General features: G+C 40.2%; 1 protein-coding gene across 1 annotated transcript in view; it reads right to left on the minus strand.

The window, feature by feature from the left end:
- Positions 1–1503: 1503 nt before the first annotated feature.
- LOC136438579 (coiled-coil domain-containing protein 102A-like) overlaps positions 1504–20681 on the minus strand; it is a 56638-nt gene continuing 37460 nt past the window's right edge. Inside the window, exon 9 of the mRNA XM_066433443.1 lies at positions 1504–4628. Coding sequence (XP_066289540.1) covers positions 4490–4628 — 139 coding nt within the window. The 3' untranslated portion in view covers positions 1504–4489. The remainder of the gene's footprint in view (positions 4629–20681) is intronic.

A 20681-nucleotide genomic window follows, 5' to 3' on the forward strand; every position in this document is an offset into this window, starting at 1 on the left:
ACTTCCAGCTTTATCTAACTTCAGCACTGCACAACATGGTCACAAAATGGCCCATAACACAATCAACATCAAGCATAAAACACAGATCAACCTGACTTCAATAAATATACACTTGCTTTATTCAAAATATAAAATTACCGATAGTAATGACATATACATTGATTTCAAGCATGTTATAGTGTTGAGTAGATGTATACTACACGTTATACTATGTGTGTCATCAAATGTCTATGTTAAGATTTTGTTATCGTGTAAATACATGACATTGTACAGTACAAAATTGGAACCATAAAATACATAGTGTAAGGCAAGGTTATGAATTATAATGCTGGGTTAGTATTATAGTAAGTAAAATTGTTTATACTACAGTAGAGTATCTCTGTATAGTGCTACACACAAAAACATCCAACATATGAATTTCTTATCAAGTGGAATGTTATGCATAATTCAGTATTCTGAACAAACTAACAGGCTATATTTCAAACCATAATCAATTTCTTCAAACAACTTTGATACTTTATCTGTAGGACCTGGGTTTACCAAGTACGTTTTTATATAATGTCATTGGGTACTGATACAGGCTTGGGTCTTCCAGTATACTAGGAGCTGCTATACACTGTGAGAACCATGATCTACATTGAATCTGTGGCTTATAACTGTATCATGCCAGCATGTTTAAGATCATATTATGTAAGAGCCACATTGAAGACACGTAGTTGAAAAATTCTCCTGTATGCCAGAAACTGACTGCATGATCATTGTAATTATTCTCTGCTGCATATAGATTATGGAAAATTCCTTGGTCAAAATGACTCATTTCTGCTTACAAGGGGACTTACCGGTATCTATTAATCTAAAATACTTGAGAACATTTTGTTCCCACAAAAACAATGGATAGCTTTACCATGATGGATATACAAGCTATATAGTGCTAAATCATGACTATATAATACAGAGTGGCAACATACATGTAGGCTGTTGCCAATTTTGTTCCATGTAATAAATGCACAATAAAAGACTGACTTGTACTTAAACGTCTGTGTATCAACTAACAAATACAAAGTACTGTGTTCTATAGATGTTGACACTTAAACATACATACCTAAGTGTAACTTTCCACATATGTCAGCTCAGTAACCATTGAATGAACTTGCCGTTTCCAGTAAAAGGGAGGACCTATCATACTGGTTCCACATCAATGATATACCATCTATCTCCAATAACCATTGTGATCATTCAAAGGATACATCGTATCCATCTTGAACTTATCGTCCAATTTATACTTGGTTCTATGGTAGCCTTTCATTAGGCCACACCAATTCAATTTCTTGGTTAACAGAATTTAAAAAAAAATGCTAGATTGGAAAATCAACAGGAAAACAGAATCTCAGAGGAAAGTTTGCACTTTGGTGCACACAGTTTCTGGGAGTGAACAGGGTCAGGTGCAAGTTTTCACCCCAGCCTTCTGTTTTCATGATTTTTTTGTGCTAAAATTACAACAAAAAATCTGTTAACCAAGAAATCAAATTGGTGTGGCCTTAACCTCCTCTCATTTGCAAGTAAATCCAGGTACCAAATTTGCATTGGTTACGACATGTCGACAGATAGAAGTTTAATGAGCATCATACACAGGCCTTTCCTGTCTACTGAGCCGCATGACAAATTTAGGAACCAGCAATTTGACTTTCATTAACAGTGACACTTTCTTTAATGAAAAAGATGACATCCCCTGAATTAGAAGCAACAAGGCTTATGAATAATTCCATGATTCAAAGTTTGAATCAAGACTGTCTCTGGCTTTAGATTTGTGTCTGTCCCATTCATTCTTTAGGAGCCCACGTTCTTAATTTTTTGTTGTTAAATCTGTCATTTTAACCTTACAAAAATACATTGTCATCAATTCAATGTCATGGAGTGGTCCTGGAGACAACCCGTGGTTTGAATCTGACATTGTCTTGACAAGTCTTCTACATTTTCCCCCATTTTACAGTCTAAACGGCTTCCCACAAACATTTTAAGGAGAGTGACTCACTTCCTTTATGGTACCAGGGAGGAATGGAAATTTACATTCAACACAAGACGGGAAAGCAGGTTTAAAACTACCCTTGGCACTAAGGGACTGGCATGAATCAGAGATTTGTTTCATCTCCATTAACACAAACCTTTCAGTATAAGTGAACATGCAGCAAAAGAGCATAACAATGTTCCAGCATATTGTTGATTGATATAAATGGTTGCTCATAATAATTCCACATGTAGATTGCATCATTTGTCTTGCGAGGAAACTGGAATACATCATCTGATGTTATCAATTTTGCGGTTAATATCAATACAGTTTTGTTACTTTCATATCAAGAAGAACACAGTCTACATTCTCTCTCTCTCTCTCTCTCTCTCTCTCTCTCTCTCTCTCTCTCTCTCTCTCTCTCTCCAACATAAAACCAATATTGAAGTTCAACATGTACAGAAGAAAACTATATAAAGCTCAGTTCTAAAACCATTGGTCATCCTAGATGGAATGCCTGTGAAAATTCTGTATATGTAAAAATACAAAAAAATTAATACAAATATGTTCCCATATCTCGTTCACACAGCTCTGTTCATAGACTGACAATTTCCTGGTCCCAAAAGTACCCGATGACCCTGCTTGTACAGAAACTTGTATATCAATTGTTTTGCAGCAAAAGAATATGCCTGATTATAAATGTAACATCCCACACATTCTCTTAGTTACAACATCAACCAGAATGCCATGTTTGGTCGGTAATATGACCTTACAATTATGATACTTTCTGCTGTGTACATAGGGTTATACCTGGGTCGTTATACACTTTTAGAGATGTTAGCTACAGCAGTGGTAATGTTGCTCTTAGGACACAAAGTACACATGGGGGAAATCGAGAATAATTTGCAGTCCACAAGAGGGTCATGGTAACAACACAAGAGACTTCTTTAAATCCCTTTGTAGAGTCTCATTACTTCGGTACTATTAATGAAGCAATGAGCCCCAGCACTGACTAGTTTTGATAACAGAATGTTTGTTTACAATCATGTTTGGCACATATGGAGTGGCTGTGGACACAAGTGGGATGCCCAGTAGCTCAACTGGTAGCAGCCTCAAAGTTGAGCTACTGGTTCGGATTAGATACTAACTGGGAGACCCCGGTTCAATCCTGGGTCAGGACATCTCGGTTGGGGCTGCACTTGTCTTTCAGAAGGGACATAAAATGGAGCTCGAGGAGGTGCCTCAAGAATGTTCAAGGGGAAGGGCTAGCAACCCCTCCCTGTAAAAAGATACCCTGCTACTGAAACAGCGAGGAAAATTGCTGCCCTATGTGCCACTAGGCACTACAAGGTTCTGATTGAACGAACGAATGAATGAACGAACAGGAACACAAGTTAAGTTTCTGCATCCAGTCCTTGTCATCTTTTCTGTAATGAATGTAGGATTCAAAGTGACAGGTCATGTTGCCTGTCTTGATAATTCATTGGATGCCAATTAATGTGATTGACATCCAACGTCCATCTACAGTAAAGACTCTGTGGTTCCTGGCAGTTAAGTGATGACTCCCTGAACAACTTGACAGCAAAATGGGGACCATATGGCCCTCGGTAGTGGAAGGAAGATTCATTGTTGGAGAGTTACTGTCATGTTCATCAACTCTAAGTGAACTATTGGCCATCGGGGAGGATTAAGGAATTTGTCATAGAGGTACTTGGATTAGTTCATACAAGGGGCATCTGTGCAGTATCACTTAATCAATGCATCTCCCGTATCTAACCCAATTCTATCTCCAATGAGGTCAAGTTCTCATATTTTATGGGATCATAAAACAGTGGAACACTTCTTGCAGTATTAACATCATAAATATGCAAGATTTATAGGTAATGTGCTCAGGCGTGGATGAAAGGAATCATGTTAAAGGGGAATTAAAAATGTTGGCCCCAATTTTTCCAGGTCAACAGTACATATGTAAGTTTTACTGACGTATATTCCCTTGTCAACTTTTCAAGCAAACTTTTTTTGTAATCCTCTAAGCAGGCCTTTACCTTCATTTTTGTCCCCGACTCCCCGCCCCTCTCAAAACCCTTCCTGGTCCATCCCTGGTCCTGGTGAATGTGGCATCTTAGGCACAAATGGAAGTCACTACATTATAGTATATAACGTTAGGCCTAGGACAAAAATGTTATGTTTCTGGTTACCCGTTGAAAATACTGACCCATTTCAGCTTTGTTATGATAAACTGTATATGTTGGATCCCCTTGGCCGAAATAAAAAAAAAAAAAAATACCTATAAGGACCCTAGTTTTTCCAAGACTGAAACCACAAGCACAACATGTATTCTCATAGGCCTTACATGTGTATAGATACAGTCTGTTGCACATCGTGTTGGGATATGTTGTAAACTGAAGATAAGAAGAAAGACTACAATAGAGCCGTCATGGTGCACTTGTCGTGTCAGTTGTACCACACTCTGCATGCTGGGTGTTACGGAGAGTCATCCAGGTCCTCGTCAGATAGGGGGTCGGACCCGTCGTCCATGGGCGCGCTGTAAGATTTCACGCTGGACGAGGCACTGCGCTTCTTAAAGAGCGGCAAGGTGGCGTTCTGCTGCTGTTGTCGCAGCCTGGAGAGGACAAAGAACAAAGTTTCATGATGTAATTAACAACACGGATGAAACGTCGATGAAGGTTAGACATGCAAGTATTCTCTTAATACGATATGCCAAATAACCGTTACTCAAGCAACTGGATATGATTTTGGAAATGGTCAGACGTTTCAAATAGCATACACTACTTTTCGTACTAAGTGACATCAAGTTGATATTTGCATAATATTATTTGCATTTGATTTTTGATATTCATGGTTCGTGGTTATTACAAGCTTGACTCTACGACATAACATTTATGCATAGCATTCATTTTCTGCAGAAGACAATTTGACCTCACAACAAAATATCTGCTGTACTCAAGTGTAGAGACTGCATATCTCATTATGAATTCAGCCTCAAGAAACTAGGTTGCCCCCCTCCCTCCTATCCCACTTTCTTCATCTCTACATATCAAGTATTCCTGACCCCCATTACAACAGTTACATTTGGACACATTTCCCCGACTTCCTACCATTCGTCTTGTAGAATATAACAGTTCTCATACAAGATTGCATGTCACCGTGTGGGTGGTAGAGGAGGCTACAGACTACTCAACAAATCAATAAATGTTCTGGGAGACAAGTGATGTGGATGATATATTCGTATCCATGATTGGGTACGGGCAGACCTGTAATTTCAAAGAGCACAGGTTTATATTGCAGAGTAATTATGAAAAACTGCTGAGAGTAGAAATGCCCATTACTGTAAATGCAGAAATGTTTGCAGTGGTTTTTGCGGCGACCGTTTCACCGCAAACTTAAAACCACCGCGAACATTTTTGTCCAATACTGTAGCAGTATATGACTATAGCGTTGCCGCGAACTTCAAACCACTCAAGTTTTGCCTTTGCGCGAAATAAAAACCATGCAAACTTAACTGCATTTACAGTATTCCCTGAAGGGAACAGTTCTGGTTTTTGCCTTCATGATGGAAATGGGCTTTGGAAATTTTATAGCCAGTGTGTAGGGAGATGCTTGTAAGAGAAAAGTTAGCAGAGCTGCTACAGGAATAACCGGCGAGGGGGACCAAATCTATACCACATTTTCCTGACATCAAAAGCTATCTGCCACAAAAAAAAACAAGACCATAGCATGCCCAGTACAAAAGATTTAAAAAAGAACAGAAATTCTGATGCAGTAACAATCAAAGCCACCAGGGGGCCCATAATCGACCCTGACCATCATCTTTCAAAAACCTACCCACATACCAAATATCACCACAATTCATCCAGAGGTTCTAAAGCTTTGCTGACAACAAACATTCAGAAACATAGACTGACACAATGAAAACAACATTTCCATTTTTCATGGTGGTAAACATCCCTCCCTGTTTCAGAAGTACCCATGGACCAAAAAGATGACAACATTGGAAGCTTTATTGATGAGCCTGGGACTTTGTGTATTACCAAGGCACTCGTTACCAACCATTAATGTTTGTCCCACAAAGCTACCTGTTCACCTTGGGTACTTTAATGCTGAGATTCTGTTAGATCAAAATAGCCGCAAATATAACACACATTACAGCAACCTGGTTAAGCATCCTATCACTCATTGTTGTCAAGGACTGTCCCTGTGTGCCACTTTCCATACCAGCTACCATAACAAAACGTCTTTCACTACTGAGCATGAAATCAAAGAACAAGCTAACTTGAAAACATACCTATCTCCCCCAGAATGGCGCTGGTTCCACTCTATCACAATTTCCAGAAAAACAGGTCAAAAACGCAAAATAGCATTTAAAAGATATTTCTTTCAGGAACTCTCTAATTGTGGATCTGAATAAACTCAAACTCTCAAGGTGCCTTTTACAGTAAGAAATACAAAGTGAGGATGAGAATTTGTACAACTTTGGCCCTATACTTCAGTTTAGTTCAAGATCGATCGATCCTCGCGACTGTACATTTTACAAACATTTCTAAGTGTTAAGTCGATGAACCCGTACCACGGGAGCCGCATCTGCATTGTACAGATTGTGCTGTGGGCACTCTGCCCAGAAAGTGTCAAGGCAACGCTCGGTATTCAAGATGTATTGCTAGATGAGTAAGGTTTGCCTACTCGCCTCACCACCAGCTTCTGGATATGTCCATTGGGAACGACACTTTTCGCTATGAATGGGAATGTGTTTTGAGGACTGACTGGGTTCTAAACTTCTATATGTGAGGGTCTTCATGGGGAATCCTAGCAACCTAGTTTACCTATCGATTTTGGAGGGGTGGGAACTTTTAATGATAAATTCAAGAGGGTTGGCAACTCTTAAGCTATCTACATACTAAAAATCATGAGGATATGTCAACACCTTCTTGAGTTATCTTCCTTTGAAGTCTGAAAGTCACAGCCACAGCATGTCCAAAATACGAGATATCAAAACTGTAAGTTCCGCTGCATTACCTTACAGTAACTGCTAGGGGACACATTATCAAACTTGACCTTTGTTTTCTAGACCCCTACCAACATACCAAATATCATCAGGATCCATGTACAGCTTCTCGAGTTATGCTGCTTACTCACACACACCCACACACACACCCACACACACACACACATACATGTACACACATAGACAAACAGCACCTAAAACACAACCTTCTTGGCAAAGGTACACGTAATGAACAACATGGGCTCCCAAACGATGAGTGGGACGGGAAGCGCTGTCACTTCGTTGAGCTAAAAGCCGACATTCGTCCATAACTACTTAAAATTCTTCTCCATTGTCCTTGGACCCGAGCCAGCCTAGCGCAAGAAGTAAAATGTCTTGAGATGAGAAGACAGCACCCCCTGACATTACCTGGATGCATTCACAGCCAGCCTACAGGGCTAAAAATATACTTAATTATCACACATACGATTGTTATATCTAACACATTATGACAATTACACGTTTTACATCCACACATCTTAATAATAACTACAGAAATAAAATTTCCTTTGACATTTCCGATCTATATGCTGGACATGCAGGGAGTCTTGAAACTCTGTACTAAAATGCAAGTAAAATTTATTTTCCTTTTACCCCTTTAGGAGTCTAAAAGTGTGCAATGAAAACTTAACTGACATTTTATGCATTTGAAGACTGCATATTACTGAGTAAGGATGTAGCCCCACAAAACATACAGTTGTAAAAGTATCCTAAGTAAACTGCAGAGCTGTCTTCAGCTTAGGTTTTTTTTCCATCCCGCACTTCGTTTGGGAGCCCATGTTGTGACTTTTCCTTTCTATTAGCTGACGAAAATACTTTTTCATCAATTCTTGTCATGAAGATCAGATTTTTCGGGCGGACAGGCTGAAATTTGTTTCCGTCCCTACAAGCAAATTTCCTTCCCGGGACGGAGGTACGGGTCCTGGAGACAGCCCTGGTCATCTGAGAAGTGAGGATGTTTGGTGATTGACAGTTGTTGGAAACAAGCCAGCATTGCTCTTACAACCTTACCTGGGCAACAGCGCTGAGAGCCGTTGAACCAGATCAATCACAGCCTAACGAACTCTATCATTACCATGCCAGGAACCATTTTCCTGGGAGACGGTCCTCCCCCTGGCCAATCCCTAACGAGTTCCATTGAAAATCAATATGCTCTAATGTAGATTCAACGGTCTTCGCCAGCAGGCTTTCTCCAGGTGAGTTTGTACCATCTGGGCTTTTAGACCCATTTCAACACACAGACTTACAAAACTAGTGAAAACAGCACTCGGGTTGCTTTCAAACAAAGAAATATCTGATTCAATACCCCAAAAATCAATAAAACAATCCTTTCTTGATAAAGACGAATAAAGTCGAAACCGGTCGAATTCTGTCTCAGTGCTGTCATTATCCCAGAACTACGATTGAAATCCAACAAAACTTAGTCACAGATTTTGGAAAGTTTAGGTACAGAATGTATGTTGCAACAAGAAGTATGTATCAACCCAAAATCATGACCACAGCTTGTCCAGAATATCACATATTTTGAATACGACATATCAAAAATAGAAGTTCTGGCGCAATGCCAAGGAAAGCCTTCAAGAGATCCAAACTAATAATTTCTTCAATAGGTCAAGACCGTAGCCACTTACCAAATTTCATGACAATCCATCCATAGCTTCTCGAGTCATGCTGTACAAGCACATACAAACGCTACCCAAAACATGACCTTGGCAGTGAAGGTAACAAATACGCCAAAAATAGTTACTCAAGCAACTGGATAAGATTTTGAAACAGTCAGACGAAGCATCCGCTATCTTTTGTCAGTGACTAAAGAAGGATCTGGTAAAACTAAGTTTTATACCAAAACTCTGATTCTGAATAGATATGTTAATGAAGGGAAGATGGTTCAATAGGATAGTAAGTTAAGACAAGGTTGTATGCTAATGATTCAATTAGCTCCTGTTCTTTAGTCACTGAAGAAAGGATGTCTAACCTTCATCAATGTATCGAAGGTAACAAAATGTTTTTTTTAGCGCTGCAAGACACGAGTTAACTTTTGCATCAACCTCCTCGCACTCGACCCAAGGGACAGCAACATGACATTTTCCCAAGGGTATTTTGGAGGAGAGCCAAGACTTCCTGTATCAGTACCCCACAGATTTATAGGTTATTGTACGTTGTCTTCATCTGCAATCAGCTAGCTAAAGGAATCACAGCCAGCGGGCAACACAATGGCAGCCAACTCAATAGTGACACCTGTTTTTCCTTGACCTTGTACATGTACTTTCCTCCGCCGGGGAACATAAAAATGGATTTATCACAATTGAATACAGTCCTACATACGTTTTGATGACCACGGAGGGTCAAACATTGGCTATAGAATGGATATTTTCCAGACATGCAGAGCAGTTTTTCTTCGCAAAAGTTTACAAACAGAAAGTTGAAGTTAAAATGCAAAAGCCTACTTCATATAGTCCAAGAACAGCTGGGGATTTTATTTGTGCCAATTTCGGACCAAGCATGAAAACGCCACAGTCTACAACTTCAAATGGACCTTGAGTCTTTATTCATTCAGAATAGTACCTGGTACTGGTACAGTACTGCAAAAATCATGTAGGCACAGGTCAAAAATTCCAGAATATCAATGTGCTGGTACTATATCTGAATAAACATTTCAAGTGTATACCTTTTTGATTTATTACCCTTGCAATATTTTTGTCACTATTGTGTTATTCCTATGACAAAGATGAAAATTTTGAACTGGAAAAAGATGAAAACATTGTATGGGTATTGAAATCAGCAACAATTTTGATCCTTTGAGATCCTTCTTAAAAATGGGTTCTGTGCAGAAGATACCCGAAGTCTAAATAAACATTCTGTTAACTGTTCATTCATGTTTCTGTCATCATTGAAGACCACAGGTCACTCTATCAAATACTTCAGGACTGGTACAGGTACAGGAACCTGTATCTAAACCTCTGTACTGGTACATGTATCTGTACCTGACATTACATTTCGGTACATATGCCTCGTTCAGAATCTCTCTCTGGCATCTCCAGCTCAGACTACATTAGAGGAAAATCAATCAGAACAGGTGATTGTCCAGCCATCCATGCACGGCGCCGTGCCCTCATCGCTGATAAAGGGACGCTCAGTTATTGCTTACTTGATGATCACATGTGGGCGGAGCTGACTGCGCTTCATGACCATGACCGTGGTCTTGACCCATCTGGCCCCCTGTTACAGTGTCCGATATTTGATGTGTCTTAATCAGATTTGGGCGAGGACTACGCCTCAAAGCACACGAGCCAAAAGGGGCCACAAACCACAAGATGTTGCGGCGAGGTTGGAAGCATGTGGAGGAGGGCTGTACACGATCAATCTACAGGCAGATGTACAAATGAAGTAGTCAGGTCAGGCTTGTTTTGAGTGTATTTGATGGTCCTTTCTACGTTTTCCTGGAGATAACATGCTTTGTACAGATACCCTCCTGGCAAATCTGATGGAAAATGGAGGATCTGCAAAAGGGAGTTATCTCCAGAAAAACGTATAAAACACCACCAAATACGCTCAAAACAAGCCAGACTGCTACATCTGTGTAGGGATTAGCATACAATACTAACTGTACGTGGATAAGGAATAGGATTATTTGTGTATTTTTCTAACAAGATCTATCTACCACTCAAAAATCATAACCATAGCATGTCAAGCAGACCATTTGCAAGCAGACCAGAACATGAGAATCTGATATTAAAACCGGAATTTCCACTGTAGTACAGTAGAAAGGGGGGCCGAAATCTAATTGTTTCTTCCTTTCTCCACCCCCTACTCCCAAGTGTGATAAAGATGCATCTACGACTTCTCGAGTTACGCTGTTCACAAACACACATACCCAGTAACATAACCTTCTTCTCGGAGGTAACAAAGGGTAAAACAGGGACAAGTCATGATTGCGTGGGAGCAAACAAGATGCATGGCCACCTTCGCCACAATTAAGGTTACAGACCAATTCTGGTTGAACACTTGCAAGCATTTCTTTTATCTACAACTTCAATATTTCCTTGATGTCAAAAAGAAAAATAAAGCGATGCCAGGACGTCTATTGTTTTGTCTTTCAAACTCATTTCAGGTATATCAGAAGAAGTCTGACCAGTATGAAATGGCTTTGACTTACCAACTTGTCTCAAGCTTCTTCTGTCCCAAACTTATTTTACGTCAATACAAAACCGCAATTTAAGTCCAGAGACGGTATTGCTGCCATTTACAAGTCGGTGGGATCACAGGAGAGCAACTCAGTACCTTGTGATGGATGTGGACCGTTTCTAAGTATGAGGTCATGTGAGGATATCTTCTCTATGAGGCAGTTTTCCACAGGGAGAGGGCAGTGCAGGAGGAATATCTATTTATTTATTTATTGGTTCAGCATGTCCATGTACATGCCAGGGTTGCTCAACTAGCTGGAGGCTATTACAAAGGGCAAACCCATGTGCGGTCAAAGGACAGTAGGTTTTGAGCCACCAACACCAGGAAGGACCCCTACTCTTTTCGATAAAAAAGGTGGTGGCTCTCCTCAAACACATGGCCTCCATTTAACGTCCTATCCGAGGGACATCTCTAACCGAAGCTAGGTACTCATTTACACCTGAGTGAAGTGAGGAAAGTCGTGTAAAGTGCCTTTTCCAAGGGTACAACATCGGGGCATATCGGTGGTTTCGAACCCGGGACCTCTCGGTTGTGGGCAAAACACCCTACCGATTGCGCCACAAGATGCCACATGATGGCAGGAGGAATAATCAGTGGGGAGGAGCAGCTGCAGATATGGCAGGCAGTCTCTGTTATCTAATCCCCTCCCCTAACAACTTTCACAGACAGATCCACCACTGGGGAGCCCTGGTAAACCCAGCTCAGGCTGATATATAACTCTGAACAAGCACCACAACCAAGGAGATTCCCTCAGCCTCTGTTTTTTTTATACAAATCGATAAAGAATATATGTAGCTGGCATGAAACTTTGAGCTGTATAATAGCTTGAAGCGGATCTGCATGGGGGATCCTGCCAAATTCAGGTGGGCCAGTGACGCTTAGGCCATATGGATTCGATTATATGAATGATATCCTTTGGGAACCATCTACTTTGACTTTGGAATTGACTTTGGATTTTATGACATTAGTATCCGTTTTCCGAATTTTTTGCAACTGACGGCATACATTTGATCATTTTGCAGCTGCTCTGTACGATTTACAGTATGGTCAAAAACCTTTATGATAAAAAACGGACGAGAATTGATGCGAGTTCGGATGTCATCCGTATAATCCAATTAACGTGGCCTTAAAGGTAAATTCAGGAGGTCTGGCTATGCATAAATAGACTTTTAGCTTTTGCAATTGGGATCCGGGGAATGAGTTCGCCGGATTATTCCATTGTATTGATGGGGTGTCTGGCAAAACTAGGCTGCAAACACAACTGGGTGTTGCATTGTGACTTTTGGGTCATCTGGTAGTCGACTACGCGATCAGAAGAATTTGTCAATAACGATGAATTCAGGAAAACAAGTTAAGTGCTACATAGAATTCATGCTGGTGTGTTATGCAGAAGGGCAGTTATAGATACAGACAGATAAAGAGACCGTCCTATGCCTAACAAAAAATTTACAGACAACAATAAATGCTGAATCAGAGCCAGCCAGTTACGATTAAGCCACATCAGTTTAATTTCTTGGTTAACGGATCTTTACTTTTAATTTTAGCCAAAAAAAATCATGAAAAACAGAAGGTTGGAGTGAAAACTTGCACCTGACCCTGTTCTCTCCCTGAAATTGTTTGCACCAAATTAAAAACATTCCTCTGAGGTTCTGTTTTCATGTTGTTTTTCCAATCTAGCATTTTCTTTATCTTTTTTTTATTCCCTTAACCAAGAAAATGAATTGGTGTGGCCTAAATGCTGAATCAGAGCCAGCCAGTTACGATTAGCGGTGATTTAAAATAGCTCGCTACGCCTCTTGGAAAAAGGCACGCAGGCCCTCTGCAACTACTGGAAGGTTGCCAGACATACGGTCTGCATTGCATAATATCTTTCATAAGAGGAAAAGGGATGGTTTAATCAGAATCATGTACCGTCAGCCGAATGATAAGCGATATTGATCAACCCAGGCCCCATATACCGTATATTCCAGATTTTCTAATTGGCTCATTTAACCTCCAGCATAATGGTCAGAGCCCAATCAGTTCTGCACTGCCCCGTTGGGGACCCTGGAAGAGACATACTCTCTCTAAGGCCACACCAATTTATTTTCTTGGTTAACGTAAGAAAAAAATTTACAAAAATGCTAGATTGGAAAAACAACATGAAAACAGAAGCTCAGAGGAAAGTTTGTACTTTGGTGCACACAGTTTCAGGGAGTGAACAGGGTCAGTTACAAGTTTTCACCCCAGCCTTCTGTTTTGATGATTTTGTTGCTAAAATTAAAGATAAAAATCTGTTAACCAACAAATTAAATTGGTGTGGCCTGCCTAAAGTAACCTGGATCCTGATCGTACTGAGAGAAATTATTTCTCTACAGTGATCTGGCTTTAGCAATTCTAGACTGATTTCAAGTTCTGTAAAAGAAATATTTTTTGTTGCTTTATAAACTGAGTTTGACCAATGTTATCATACCAAGGATATATAATTATATCATCATAATATATAGACATTATGTAATCATATGATGTTCTTTATCATACTAATGCTGATGATACAGATGATGATATAGAAAAGTCCACTCCCAGAACAAAAACCAACCTGATGATCTGTTATTTTGATAGATCATTGTATACAGTGCACAGATGATGACAAATAGATGAATGGCACATGTCAATCCTCTCCTCATCTATTCCCTAAACGTCTATTAGTCACATCAGGATAAACTATTATCACTGACTTAATATGCATTATATATAGAGTGATAAATATCACAAGACAAAAAAGTGAAATTGATCTTTGATCTCGAACCAGTTTAGTTCAAATGAACTCAATGAACAGATGAGCTAATCTTCCATTGGTCGTGACAGAGAAGACAGACGCTATGTGCAGTATTTACAGGTTCATTGTACCTGGGGAAATTCCCCTAGCTCTTTTCGACAAGCACAATGAACAGTGGACCACGGCTTAACGTTCCGTCCTAAGGACTGCGACTTTTTCCAGTAGCCTGCATGTCAGGTGAGCGACACAGCCCGGATCGAACTCGGGGCTCCTAGTTCCAGAGGCAAGATTGCTAACCACTGGACTACGCACGCTAGGGTTCTAACCAGCAACCGTCATTCCATTATTTGACAGAACTCTGCCGCGTGTGATGAAAAATCTTAAGATCATTCAGTCAACCTTGACGGGTAAATTGGCGGGTAAAGATATAGAACTGTTGGAATTTGAGTCAAATGACAGAAATTTGTACACGATGACGGTAAAAAAAATTATTTGTGGGATCTTTCCGTCATCAGGAATTTGGATGCCGAAAATTTCAAGCTCGATAGAGCCCTAGTCATGACATAAACATGTATTGACAAAAGATATGGGTAAGCAATTTTTAATCATGAAGGAATTAAGACCTAAACTAAAGGTATCTGGTTGTTATGCTGAGTTACCACACAGGCGACAGGAAATCATTTCATTACCAATATTCATTCCGTTGTCTGCTTTTACTTTCAGTTTCCTGAGGGGGTTCTCAATGTGGTTAGTATGGGCACACGAAAAATCAATGCTACGATGTCACGATGATTTAAGATGGCCTAATGATACAATCACATAATACACGTTTCATGCCGTCCATAACACGATCAATACAAATTATGCAAACAGTACGGAAAGACGGGATTATCTGGCCATCTTAAGTGGCAGGCTCAGTGCAGAAGGCTATCATACCCGGGCTCTTTTTGGCCGAGAAATCGATACGGGATCGCCAGGAAGAAGGCTAGATGCTGACTGCTGATCAGTGCGACACAATGAAACTTCAAATTGGAGGGAGATACAGGAATCCAGACACTTTTGATGCTATTGTGTGGATAAAAGTACGAGCATAGAAAGTAAAGTTGCCTGCTCAAAACTGATCGATGTAATCTGGGGTCTGTTCTTTATTCACTCATAATAGTATATATATGGGATGGCTTTCATACGGCTACATGAGGGTCTGCATGGGGGTGTCCTGACAACACTTAACGCTGAATTCAGAAGAACGTTCAAGAACCCCCTACGTATTATGCTAACATTAGTTTAAAGAAGGCAAATACGCAAAACTTACGCTTCACTACAAATAACGTGAATAAGACGGCTTTCCCTACAAATTCGTGAAGGTCTGCATGGAGGTGTCCCGACAACATGCTAAAATCAAAGAATGCAATTGCGCAAAATTTGGTTGCTTCACTGCAAATAAGGCGGCTTTCCCTTCGGATTACAGGAAATTAAAATAGGCTGCCTACGCCTTACGGAAAAGAGCATGCAGGCCCTCCTACATGTGGCCAAGACTAGTCCTGTTGTGTCCTCTAAAACACATTGCTACATTCTTCCCCTCCAACAAAACCATTTACCCACAACGGGCATAGAATTTTTACGATAAAAAATTTGTGTTAATTACTTCACATACAAAACAGGTGTTCTCCTCGTATATACCAGCTGGCGTAAGTACATAAGCACTCCCCTGGGGAACACACAGTGCTAAAAAAGTTAGAGGTGGGTTAGATAAAAGAAATACACATAAAGATGACAAAATGGCCCAATCTGGTGATGCAGATGCTGGCCATTAAAGCGGTCACCTCCAAGATGAATACCCAGTAAGTGTGCAGTAATCCGCTTTAATGGCTACTGCCATGAGGTAGATATGTACATCATGAATCCATGCCCGGCATAAAAAAGGTACTAAAAGTGATGCTGGCCGCCGTAATGACTGTATTAGCACATCGTTTGGTGTCATAAAGCAGTAACGTCAGCAATGACACCATCATGTGGCATAGATCAAAAAGGAAGAGGATCTGCTTTCATCTTATATTGAGCTCGTTCTAATGAAGCACATACTGTAATTCTTGATTTGTTAACTGTAACTTACTTTTAGCTAATTTAACGGTCACTAGTCAACAGCTAAAATTTCATTATCGCAAATATTTGATCACTAATATTTGAGACGGTAATGTTTGTTCCCACTGTTAAAATCAAATGCAGTGAACTACTCCCTTTTCCCCCAACTGCTAAAATTACTGACCGCTATATTTAAGTGATCTACAGTATATGAAGTACCGAATGCCATTTCACAAATGTCAAGGAATTTTGTTGAATTTTCCAGCAATGGTCTTCATTTTTGCACAGCATACAGGTGAATCAGTTATGCATAAAACAGCATCTTGTGATAAATTCTTTAAAAAAATTTTATTTTATTCAAACTTTATAAACATGCATAATACATAAAAATACATGGAAAATCCAAATTAATTGTAGTGTTGATTGAAATTACAACAATGGGTTTAAATATTGCAATTGCTTGTCTATTTCTACGATGTTCCTAAGTCGGTTTCTAAAGAGCGCAAAGTTTGGTTTTACATTTTGAACAAAACATAAATATACACAGTACTTAGCAATAAGAATACAATGTGCAAGTGTGGTAACAGGGTGAGAACCTTGATTATACCATATATGATCATCTTTTCATTTAGGACCAGGTCCTGTTTGGTACAACGTTTCCAACAGATACAGAAATGTTTCCGAAAATCAAAGTATATCAAAGATGTTTTTCAACGTCTTTGATATACAGATCTTGTGATCAATGGGTGGCATCAGGTGCAGAAACTGAAATCAATATTTCTTGTATCTTCAATATGTGCACCGCTCTGTAAAACATACAGCTGTGTCTTACGGTGTGTTCAATGTTACCAAACAAGCCAGAATAAAACAGCACAAAAGGAAGATGCATGGAAATGCGTTGTGTATTTGGCGATGAAAGTTCTGTGTGCTGCATAACCTAACGTATGACCTTATTAACAATATGATTTAAAAGAACGGTCTACAAATTGGCCTTCCAAATCTGCCTCCTTTCCAGATAAAGTCTGCAGTGAACCGGTAAACTAGGTCAGTCGGTTCGATCATCTGCATGTCAAATCAAAGTTTGATGACTTCGCAAGGAGATGGAGCTCCTACACCAGTATATCAATCTTCCAGGTCCATCTGCAGACCAAGCCTCGGCACATTACATGTACTTCCGTAGGGATAATGGCACATTCTACCTAATAGCACCTTTGAGCTAAAATAAGGTCCGGCTGAAAGGGTAACGACAACAACTGTCAGAAATCTAGGTTACTACACGAGAAGTTAGGACTCTGTTGTTAAAACGTGCCAGGACATTACGTGTTTACTGTGTGCACATGAAACAGGCCTTTCGGACACGATCAATGCTTTATCACGTTATGGCTCCCATTTAACGACACATGTCATAAAACCATACTGCAGAACTTGTTCTCTGAAATGACATTTTTATTGCAATTTCCCCCAGATATTGCTGATGGATTCCAGCCACTGTGGAAATGTAGTGGTAGTCGAGGCAGTAAATGATAGGCTGGAGAGTTGGCCTGGCTGCTGCTAAAATTGGAACTCTTTTTTATGTCACATGACATGTGAGACGGAGGAGAAATTTTGGATTTGGGCAGTTACAATTACTCTTATCTGGGGATATATAATTTCATACCTGTAGTAAAGCATGTAGACAGGTAAATACCTTGTTATTACATCAAGACAAGAATAGTCGTTTACACCCTCTTTCCACTAGAGGCTGCAACCACCGAGCACCAGTGAGCGACCAAATATTTGACATATCACTTGAATTTCATAGATGAAGAACAAATCTTTTTATGTTTTGTCTGTCTTATTGTCCTTTGAATCATACATTTACATATTGCCTCATATTTCAATATGAAATAAAAGGTTACTCAAATCCAATTTTGGTCCCTGTACCGTTGCTCGGTAATCGGTCTAGTAGAATGTGGACCTTACTGGTGCTAAATTTTTGAATGGGTTCTCTTTATGAAGATCCAAGCATATACGGGACAGGTGATTGGAATGCCCATAATGTGCAAGTCAATGATAGTAATACTGGATGGATGTCCTACATAAGTGAACAAAATAGCTCGTTACATAAAAGCCGTTTACTGAAGATTCAGAATGTCTTCATCTTATCTTTTACTATCGCACTGAATCCCTAAACTCATTTTGACATGGCTTGGTTATCATCATGTCTCCATCTGCAAGTGGTGCATTGTTTGGGCCCACTGGCTATCTTTCACTTGATATGGCTGCAGGAACAGGTGTGCTAAGCTGGTGTGTTACGTCGAAGGGCGGTCATATTGGTTAATAGTATACAGATACAGAAGATGACTAATAAACTTGTGGACGTACCGACTGATAAGTATCTAATGCCAGCTCAGAAGAGGATTAGAAATAGTCATGCTTTTAAGTACCAGAGTTATCAGCCAAGGATTGATGTGTTCAAAAATTTGTATTTCCCGAAAACAATAGTAGAATGGAACTCGTTGTCATCAAGTACTGTGGGAGCATCCTCACTAAGTAGCTGTAAAGAACGGTTGCAGTCAGATATGCAAAGACTAGGTGTAACAGACCGTTCGATGTAATATGACCAGCTGCTGCCGCGCCGCGTGCCTGCAAAGCTGGTGTTTTATGCCTAATGGTGGTTATACCGGCTATATAGATTCAGATTCAGAAATACACACTGTACTGATAGTGATACGGGGTTAAAGTCAAAATGTCCCACTGGTTTTGTGCCAGGTGCGGTGATACATATTGAATGGTCACTGCTGCAAATAAATTGAAAAAGGAATTTGCATTGATTACTGTAACAGTTGCTTTTTCATAGGTTTATTCTGATACATCACATTGTAGCAACTTTCCATGGCGTGTAAAGGTGAAAGTTATATTGATCCAGTTTTAGCCCACTGAAGAGCTGTTCTTCCACTGGTCGTGACAGAGAAGACAGACGCTACGTACAGCATTTACGGGTTCACTGAATCAGGGAAACTCCCCTAGCTCCTTTTGACAAGCACAATGAACAATGGACCACGGCTTAACGTCCTGTCCTAAGGACTGTGACCCATTCCGGTAGCGCGCATGTCGGGTGAGAGACACAGCCAGGATTGAACTTACAGCTTCTGGTTCCAGAGGTATCGTTGGGTCGCTAACCACTGGACTACGGGCGCTACCTGTAGCAAGGCTGAAGGAATTAACCATCTTCTGCTGGCCTTTCTCCCAGCTATATATAGGGTTAGGGACGTCCCTCGGATAGGACGTTAAATGGAAGCCCCGTGTTCGGGGAGAGCCACACCCCGCGCACGTTAAAGAGCCCACCACACCTTTCGAAAAAGAGTAGGGGTATGCCCCGGTGTGCGAAGGTCCAAACCTTACAGTCTGGTCTGGGATGACATCTTGAAAAGGTGATAGTCACCTGTTATGTCAATCCTTCCACAAATGTGGTGAATCTAAATAAATGAATAAATAAAAATAATGAATAAATAACTTTTGCAGGAATGGTGGATACAGCAGGCAGGAGGTTTACAAAATGTAGTTCCTGAGCAAAGCACTTTCAATGAAAAGCAGGGAACTTAACTGTTCACATGATAAAGCTTCCAGAATAGATATCAGAGAACATTTTAGGCTCAATGTGCTCTATATTTCAGCTGCCTATGCTTTATGGTTCAGCATCTGTACTTTGCAAACACTAAAACTACCCAATTTTACCATCCTAGGGAATAGCACATGTAGATGACAATCCCTGTTTAATCATTTGTGTGTGTTGAATAATTTTGTCTGCGCAGTACGTGTCAGCATCTGTATAGACTGACAATACTGTTGAATAAAAGCATGACGGCATATTCGTGCAGAAGGAAGGTTAATAAACCCACTAGGAGGTCAGTGAACCCTTTGATAGGTCAATGAACCCCTTGATAGGCAAGTGAACTCCTTACATTCACACACTGTTATCAGAATCTTACCCTTGAGTAGAAAACCACCACCTGACTCATTCTGTACTAATCCAGACCAGCTTAAGTCTTACTCATTACTCATTACCCAGTCTCCATCCTGTCTGCAAGAACGATCAACCCCTAGGTCTCACCACAACTTGACACTTACTAATACATCACCTTCTGAGAAATACAAAGACAATCAAGCTGTAACTTATTACCCACGGGAGGGAGGTTCGCCTTCGATGGGGGTACTGTATTTGGTTTTGTGTGTGTGTTCTCACCTATAACTCAAGATCCTTTTGATGAATTTGTATCAAATTTGGTATGTGGGTAGTTATTGAGGTCCAGAAGAAACATGGCAACTTTGGGCCTCCTAGCAGTATTTTCAGGTATTACAGCATTAAATATTTACAGGATTAAACATTTACAGGTCTACACCTTCTTCCTGTAAGTTAGGTATAGTCCATGGACAGGTGGTCAGCTGTCGGATGACTCCTTATGGGAGACAGATCTCTGGGATTGAGGGGAGGGCCACTAACATCTGCATGTGATGGCTGGAGCTATGGCATTGGGAAATTCATAAAAAACTTTAGATATTTCACGGAGGTATGAGATCTTCCATTTCTTGTTGACGTAATAAGCTTA

Source organism: Branchiostoma lanceolatum, chromosome 7 (assembly GCF_035083965.1).
Source record: "Branchiostoma lanceolatum isolate klBraLanc5 chromosome 7, klBraLanc5.hap2, whole genome shotgun sequence".
In the NCBI taxonomy this organism is placed as follows: domain Eukaryota; kingdom Metazoa; phylum Chordata; class Leptocardii; order Amphioxiformes; family Branchiostomatidae; genus Branchiostoma; species Branchiostoma lanceolatum.